Source organism: Euprymna scolopes, unplaced genomic scaffold, assembly GCF_053919585.1.
Source record: "Euprymna scolopes isolate OS-2025 unplaced genomic scaffold, ASM5391958v1 sca159, whole genome shotgun sequence".
In the NCBI taxonomy this organism is placed as follows: domain Eukaryota; kingdom Metazoa; phylum Mollusca; class Cephalopoda; order Sepiida; family Sepiolidae; genus Euprymna; species Euprymna scolopes.
Genome location: NW_027633168.1, coordinates 49,463 through 58,013, shown reverse-complemented (window position 1 = coordinate 58,013; position 8,551 = coordinate 49,463). Strand labels below are relative to the sequence as shown.

The window sequence follows — 8,551 nt, the reverse complement described above, 5'->3', positions numbered from 1 at the left end:
ACTGGTATCGACTCTCTTAATGATGCAGTGGAGTACTTAGGTTACAACCCTAACGAAGATGCAGCGAAACTTCAGTTCCACGTATTCGATATCCCTAACACCACTGGTAAGGTTTTTGAGAAACGTCTTACAGAAGATATGAATACCTTGGTGGATTTCGTAGCCGAGAACGGTATGAAAGATGTAATCCAGTTCTGCGAGGTAATGTATACGACATCACACGAAGAACGTATGGAACTGTTAGATAAGTATGTCGAACTAGGTTATGAAGGTCTTGTTCACTACGAAACACAAGGTATCTACGAATTCGGTAAACGATCTACTAACGCGGCTAAGTCGAAACCTCGTTATGATTCTGAGGCTAAGGTTTTAGATGTGACCAAGGATAAGTCTGGACAGGGGGTTCTTCACGTACAAGCTTGTGATGCCCTAGAAGGTGCTAAATTCAAATGTAAAATGAAAGGTACCGCAGAAGAACGCGCATTTGAGATGCAAAAAGAATTGATTGGTCAGTGGATTACGTTCTCTTATGAGGAGCTTTCTGATAAAGGTGTACCTACCAAACCTGTAGGTGAGAATATGCGACTATGTGACGAAGATGGTTCACCACTAGAATAAGGAGATATTATGTCGATTCAAGATATGTACGATTTTCCTAAAGATATGTACAACGCAATCTTTACAGGAGATACTAGTCAAATCCCTGAACAAGGGACTTTAGTAGCTATGGATACTGCAAGCCGAGGGTTAGTAAATGTAGTGGTAACAGGAAAATATGCTCTAAGAAAGAGCCCAGTAAAACACTACTACAACGTAAATGAAGGTGCAGAAGGAGAGGAACCGGAATACCGAGAGGATTCAGGTAAAGGTTCTTTCTTAGTTTCGGTAGAAGTTGTATACGCTGATGGTAGGACGACGAATACCCGTTTTATCGATGAACTTAGTCCTCCTCTTACTGTACGAGAAGAGATGTTACTAAAAGAGAACTTAGTACTACGACAGGCTTTAGAACAAGAAGAACAGGAGGAAGAATAATTGTCACAGAAAACTAAATACCTAGGTATCGAGATCGATTACGACCGTGACCGTATTATCCCAGAACAGGGATACGCTATGCTCACTAAGAAAGGCTTTTACAAGAAGGAGGGGGAGAAATCCCCTCAAGAGAGTTTTGCACGAGCAGCGACATGTTTCTCTTTCGGTGACCTAGAACTGGCACAACGCATCTATGACGCAGTATCGTTACAACATTTTACGTTCGCTTCTCCGGTATTGTCTAATGCGATAGCTCATGTATATCCTGAAGGTCTAGCCTTCGAAGATGTACAACAATATCTACAGTACTCTGTCAAACCGGAAGGACTTCCTATCTCTTGTTTCCTATCGTTTATCCCTGACACTCGTCGCGGATTGGTAGATGCAAGTTCAGAGTGTCGTTGGTTATCGATGAACGGCGGCGGTGTAGGTATGTATGCAGGTATGCGTTCTGTGGATGAGAAATCTACAGGCGTTATGGCTCATATGCGTACTTATGATGCAGATGCTAAAGCTTACAAGCAAGGGGAGACACGTCGAGGTAGTTACGCGGCATATCTTCCGATTGACCATCCGGAGATACTTAGCTTTATCGAGATGCGTAACCCAGTAGGCGGCGATCCTAACTTCAAATGTTTCAACCTGAATAACGGTGTGAACATTACTGACGAGTTCATGCGTAAGGTAGAGAACGGTGAGCAATATGAACTAGTAGACCCTAAGCATGGTGCAACAGGACGATTCTTAGATGCCCGTGAGGTGTGGTTGAAGATTCTTGAGGTACGTAAAGATACAGGCGAACCTTACATTGAGTTTATCGATACGGTTAATAACAATATCCCTTCGTGGATTACTAACCCGAATTACCATGTAGTCCAGTCGAACCTTTGTAATGAAATTCAGTTGATGACTGATGAAGATCGTACCGCGGTATGTTGCCTGTCCTCTTTGAACCTTGACAAGTTCGATGAATGGAAAGATACTACTCTGGTTGAAGACCTTGTCCGTTTCTTAGATAACGTACTTGAATACTTCATTGCGTTAGCTCCGGATGACATCCATCGTGCGATTTACTCAGCTACTGTGGAACGCGCTATCGGGCTAGGTACTCTAGGTTTTGCATCGTACCTTCAGCGTAAGGGTCTAGCTTTCGAGTCCGGCGGTTTTAACAGTGCGGTACAACTTAACAATACCATTTACCGTACTATCAAGAATCGTGCAGTAGGTAGTTCGATGGTACTGGGTAAAGAGCGAGGAGAAGCTCCGGACTGCCGAGGTTCAGGTATGCGTAACTCTCACTTGATGGCTATCGCACCGAATGCAAGTTCTAGTTCCTTGGTTAATGTCAGTCCGAGTATCGAACCTTTTGCAGGTATCGCGTTCACAGCACAAGGACGTTCAGGTTCGTTCCTAATCAAGAACAAACACTTCGAACGTTTGATGGATGATTTCGCAGAAGCATCAGGTAAAAACCAAACTTGGAAAGATGCACAATGGAACAGTATCGTGACACATGACGGTTCCGTGCAACACCTAGACTGGTTGACAGAGCATGAGAAGAAGGTTTACAAAACCGCTTCAGAGATTGACCAACGTTGGGTTATCGAACATGCAGCTATCCGACAGAAGCACATCTGTCAAGGTCAGAGTGTAAACTTGGCTATCCGTCCGGATGCAACCGCGCAGGAAGTGAGTGATTTGCACCACCTAGCATGGATTAAAGGTCTGAAAGGTCTGTACTACTACCGCACTAGCAGTAAAGTTAAAGCTTCAGTAGGAGATGGCACACAGAAGCCATTGAACGCGGTAAACGTCAAACCGAACTATCAAGAAGATGACGGCGGGTGTTTGAGTTGTGAGGGCTAATGGGCAGACCTAGGAAACCAATATACGGAGTAGGTATTAACGATGCCACCTACTCCGTGGCTACCGGAGGTAAAGGAAAACCGTACTGGACATGTCCTATATATGATTGTTGGAGGGGTCTCCTTAAGAGGTGTTATTCAGAGAAGTTCTTAGAAACCCATCCTGCATACATAGGTACTACTGTTTGCGATGAATGGTTACTTTTCTCTAATTTTGAAAAATGGGTAAGACCTAGGTTTAAGAAGGGCTTTGTTATCGATAAAGATATCCTAAATCCTTCTAAAGTATACAGTCCAGATACTTGCCTCATGGTGGATAAAAGAACAAATGGTTTTGTAGTTGGTGCTGTCCGAAACGCTAATGAACTCCCTTTCGGGGTAAGTGAAAACCCTGACTATAAGACTAATAGGTATCGTGTGGACATATCGATAGACAATAAGGCGGTATGGTTAGGAGACACGGATAACCTAATAACAGCAGAAATAATGTGGTTAGAAGCTAAAATCTCTAGGTGCGAACATTTCATAAACCTTCAAGATACAGAAGAGAATGTACGTGGATTGAGAAAGTATCAAAGCACACTTATAAACAGATTGGAGGAATTAAATTGACAACAAAGATAGATAATACCAGTATTTTTGACCAGACCAAAGTTTACCGCCCTTTCAAATATCCTTTTCTAATGGAAGCTGCGGAACGTCATGAGATTGATTTATACTGGTCAACACACCAGTTGGATTTCAGTGATGATATCAAACAGTACCACTCTAAAGATGGATTGAAGACAGATAACGTAAGTCACGAAGTTAACAAAGCAATCTTAACAAAAGTTTTGAACCTATTCACCCAACTTGACGTGGCGGCAGGTGAATTGTATTGCCAACTACTTCCTCATGTAGGTAATAACGAAGTACGTAACTGGTTCATGGTAGCTGCTGCACGAGAGTCGACTCACCAACGTGCATACGCTGCTGCGGTAGAAGCTCTAGACTTCCCAGAAACTACATGGGGGGAGTTCATGCAGTATGAACAGATGCAAGGTAAACTTGATGTGATGTACGGTGGTGCTGATACGGATCCTTCGACTAAGAAAGGTTTCATGAAGACTCTTGCACGTCTATTCCTAGCAGAAGGTATCTGTCTGTTCGGAGCCTTTGCAAGTATGTTAAATCTTCGTCGTGTAGGTCTGATGCAAGGTACTAATAAAGTCAACGAGTGGAGCTTAAGGGACGAGGAAGAACATGTAGCGAACAACATGCGAATCTTCTTGATGGAGCTTGAGAATTTCAAGAAAGAAGACAAATTAGAAATCATCGCTTATGTGAAGAAGATCACTAAGGCGTTTGTCGAAGCAGAATATCTGTTCATCGACCTAGCTTATGAAATCGGTGACCAAGAGGATATGACCAAGCAGGATATGAAGGACTACATTAAGTACCTAGCAAACCTGCGTATGAGACAGATGGGTTGGAAGCCGCTTTACGAAGAGACTGAAAACCCTCTACCTTGGATGGATTGGGTATTGTCTGGTAAGAAGCACACTAACTTCTTCGAAGAACGCGTAACAGACTACTCTCACGACCCTCTAAAAGGTAACATCGACTATGGTAAGTATCAGATGGCACGTATCGATAATACCCCTACAGAGGTCACGTACCGTCCAGAGAACACCTTGAAGGTATATAGTGCACAGTGGTGTTCATACTGTACGAAGTTGAAAACCTTCTTGGAGAAACATTTCATCAGCTATGAGGTAGTAGATGTAGACTTGTACCCAGAGGAGTTTGAGAAATTAGGTATGCGCACAATCCCTCAAGTGTTCTCAGGAGAGCAACATCTAGGCGGTTATACAGAGACGGTAGAAGTTCTGACAAAATAGTTGACTTATTAATAATGAGTGGGTATCTTGAAAAGGTACCCAATTAAATAGGAGGATTTATGAGCGACCAATACGAAATCATTTTACAACTAGGCACTAAGTCTGCGACGGTGGGATATGAGGATGACCAATTCTTCGACCCATCAAGATTCCCAGATTGTCTAAGAGAGTATGTAAACCTGCACTTCCCTTTTGTATCTACGTACGGTAAAGAGCAGATCTTAGATAGTGGTATGGTTGCCTATTCCGGTAAATGGAATAGTAGGTTTGGAAGTGCTAATAAGTCCAAGCTTCAGGAAAGAGGGTGTAAAGACATCACTTACAGAATCCTCTCCACATGGGCTACTCTTAAAGGGATTACCGATACACCTATCCAGTTTATTGTTGAACAGGTGGAACGTCGTAAAGCCGAACTGGCACAAATGGACATCTTAGATTCTCAAAATTTCGACAACTTGGAAGTTTGTTTCTGTGAAGTGTCACGTAAGAACCCTTTAGTACAGTTCCTAGTACTAGAACCTACACATCTGTCAGAAGAACAGTTGCAGTTCTTGAAGGATGAGTTAAAAGAAGGAGATACTTGTGGAGAAGGTGTTGATGAGAAGTTCTGGGTGATTAAAGTCGACGGTGAACGCATATACCAGCACAATAACCGCCGACTCTTTAAGAGCGGGTACGACCTTCAGGTAAGTTTCAACGATATCGTCAAGGAGAAAGTTTAATGACGCGTAACACGATCAAATATGGGCAAAGTAATGAAGATGTCCGTATGATGCAACAACACCTAGTATCGTTAGGTTATGATACTAATGGGGTAGATGGTATCTATGGTAATGGTACAAAGGCTGTAGTAAAACAGGTAGCACCTTACAACTCTGATAATGGTACTGTATGTAGTGGTATCTTCCAAGAGACCGTAGCAAAGAAAGCTCTTATCAAGTACGTAGAACACTTCGGTCAAAACCTACCTTGGTGGTTAGTAGAGGCACTACATGACTATGCTGTTGCAGAGATCGAAGGTGAAGACCATAACTTCAATGTCTTACAAATCTGGAAAGATGCAAAATTAGGAGGTATTAAAGATGATGAAACTCCGTGGTGTTCAGGTGCAGTTTCTGCATGGATTGAACGCAGTGGTATCCGCTCCGCCCGTACAGCGTGGGCTAGAAATTATCTTGATTATGGGGACGAACTTGATCGCCCTATGTTAGGAGCAATCGTGGTATTTTCTCGCGGAAAAGGTGGTCACGTCGGATTCGTAACAGGTATCACAAAAGATAAGAAACAGATCCGTGTGATTGGTGGTAATCAGTCTAATGCAGTAAACGAACGTATGTTTGATGTAAGCCGCGTATTGGGTTACCGTAATCCATCAGCAAAAGTTTCACTAGTACCGCCACCGATCGTTGATAATGGCAAAGCAAGTAACAATGAGGCATAATGAAAAAGAAGCTTAAATTGTGGATTGGTATTCTGTGGGCTACGCAAGTTCCGTGGCTTGCAGATTACGCAAATCCTATGTGGAGAATTGAACTAGCATCTCCACGTAACAAAAAGAACTGGGTCAAATACCGTTAATAAGGAGGAACCTTATGTTGAAAAAGTATGTTGTAGATACGAACGTGTTGCTGAATGATCCTCAAGCTGTACTTAAGTTTGAAGAGAACGATGTATGCATTCCGTTAACCGTTTTAGAGGAGCTCGACCATCAGAAGAGCTCTGACCGCGACATAGCAAGAGATGCCCGTGCAGCAATTCGTCAACTAGACGAGCTAATCGGTAGTAAAGATCCAATCAATGAAGGTGTTGACCTACCAACGGGCGGTAAGTTGTACATCCTTCAAACTCTGAAGAAGGAAGAGGAACAATTCATCGAACCTACGTGTAATGATGACCATATCATCAATAACACGTTCCGACTACAAGATAACTTCGGTGACCAAGTAGTACTGGTATCTAATGATGTCTGTATGCGACTTAAGGCTATCGGAGTAGGTGTTAAAAATGTTCAGGAATTTAATAGCGATATCATCGTAGAAGACCCTGACTTACTCCCTCAAGGCTACGTAGAACTTCCACCTAAATGGTTGGAAAGTCTCCCTAAAGATAGTGTAGTAGCTAAATCTTGCGGAGAGACACATATCCTTGCAGAGTGTGTAGCAGACCTACTTGAAGAGGTAGAGCAGGATATCGGTATAAACGATTGGCTTCTTAACGAGGAAGAGGGTATCGCTGCGCGTCTTGAAGGGCAATCCGATTGTGAAGAGTATGCGATCTTTACTTTCCACAATGTAGACAGTTTGATGCGACGTAATGCGGCAGGTATCCGACCTAAAGACATTCTACAAGCCATCACCTTGGATGCTATCCTAGACCAAGAGGTAGATATCGTTATTATTGACGGTGCGGCAGGTACAGGTAAGACCCTTATGGCTATGGCAGGTGGTACCGAGATTGTTAAAGGTAAGAAGAAATCTTACCGTATGCAAGAGATTGTGTTCTCTCGTAGTAACGATACTCAGTTCAAGGAGATCGGTTACCTTAAAGGTGGTGAAGCTGAGAAGATGGCACCTTGGCTTGAGGCATGTAACGATAACATGAAGATTATCGCTCGTGATTCTAAGAACAAGAAGTTCTCTCCGGAACACTCAGTATGTATGAGTCCTGATAATGAAGATGCGTTTATCTTCTTCAAGAACTTAGGTTTTATGCGCGGTCGTTCAATCAACCATACGTACTTGGTTATCGATGAGTTCCAGAACCTTACACCATCCCAAGCTAAGACGGTACTGTCTCGTGCAGGTGAGTACTGTAAAGTAATCATCATGGGTAACTTAGGTCAGATTGACAACGACTACATCAGTCCGCGTTCTTCAGGTCTTACTTACGCTACTGAGAAGTTCCACGGACAACCTTTCGCTAAGGTAGTTCGTTTAGGGGAAGTACAACGTTCTCGTGTAGCAGCGTTTGTAGAAGAAAACTTTTAAACCTTGACTTATGGAGTGTCCGTGAGTACACTCCTCTTACTAACTAAGCAGAAGGAGAAACACATGGACACTAAATCATACCGAGTAACAGTAGGTTCCCCTAACATCGTATTGGATAAAGTTGCGTTACTTAAACGAGCGAAGAAGGTAGGTATGTCGGAGAACCAAATCGAGGAGTTATCTTTGACGGAACTAGAACGCCTAGTAACCCTTAAGGAACTCCAATCAGAGGGTCTTATCTGATGGGAGGATTAACTATGGTAGAGAAGTTGTTCTTAGAAAGTATCGAAAATCAGGCACAGGATATCCACCTTATTATAGAAGGTAAGGATGACGACTTGAACGATTTCTCATGCAACACTATGGAAAGTGATAAAGACCGTATTGAAAAGGGGATGAGAAATCTAACAGATGAAGTATTGTTAGACAGACTACCTAAGCTTCTGGAAGATATTCAATACTTCAAAGAACATAGAAAACAACGTAATTTATAAGGAGGTCTAATGTCAGACACAGTACCGTACGCAGCAACACGAACTCTAGAGAATCCTCGTGCACTGGAAATTGATATCATGTTTGACCGTGATATCTCTAAACCTAGTGAGTGGCACGAAGAGCTGTATTACATCCGTAAGGCTAATTCTAAAAACGACCTCGTAAACTTCCACGTAAACTCTTTCGGAGGTAGGTTAGATACCCTTGCAGTATTGCACGGAGAGCTTCAAAAAAGTCCTGCACAGTTTCACGGAATCTTGGAAGGAACCGCAGCTTCAGCAGGTAGTGC

The 8,551-nt window shown here is 42.8% G+C and overlaps 3 protein-coding genes across 3 annotated transcripts; all 3 read left to right on the top strand.

Annotated features, from left to right (window-relative positions):
• Positions 1 to 1,113: 1,113 nt before the first annotated feature.
• On the top strand, positions 1,114 to 2,901 carry LOC145273770 (ribonucleoside-diphosphate reductase large chain-like). The gene has a single exon (XM_080127109.1). It carries the CDS (start codon positions 1,114 to 1,116, stop codon positions 2,899 to 2,901), a length of 1,788 nt encoding a protein of 595 aa, XP_079983235.1.
• A 682-nt stretch (positions 2,902 to 3,583) lies between these two features.
• Positions 3,584 to 4,780, top strand: LOC145273769 (ribonucleoside-diphosphate reductase subunit beta-like). Its single transcript, XM_080127108.1, has one exon. It carries the CDS (start codon positions 3,584 to 3,586, stop codon positions 4,778 to 4,780), a length of 1,197 nt encoding a protein of 398 aa, XP_079983234.1.
• Positions 4,781 to 6,372: 1,592 nt separating this feature from the next.
• On the top strand, positions 6,373 to 7,767 carry LOC145273768 (protein PhoH2-like). The gene has a single exon (XM_080127107.1). It carries the CDS (start codon positions 6,373 to 6,375, stop codon positions 7,765 to 7,767), a length of 1,395 nt encoding a protein of 464 aa, XP_079983233.1.
• The last annotated feature ends 784 nt before the right edge of the window (positions 7,768 to 8,551 follow it).

Coding starts and splice junctions, on each gene's coding strand:
- LOC145273769 (XM_080127108.1), top strand. CDS start 3,584: ATGGAAGCTGCGGAACGTCATGAGATTGATTTATACTGGTCAACACAC.
- LOC145273770 (XM_080127109.1), top strand. CDS start 1,114: ATGCTCACTAAGAAAGGCTTTTACAAGAAGGAGGGGGAGAAATCCCCT.
- LOC145273768 (XM_080127107.1), top strand. CDS start 6,373: ATGTTGAAAAAGTATGTTGTAGATACGAACGTGTTGCTGAATGATCCT.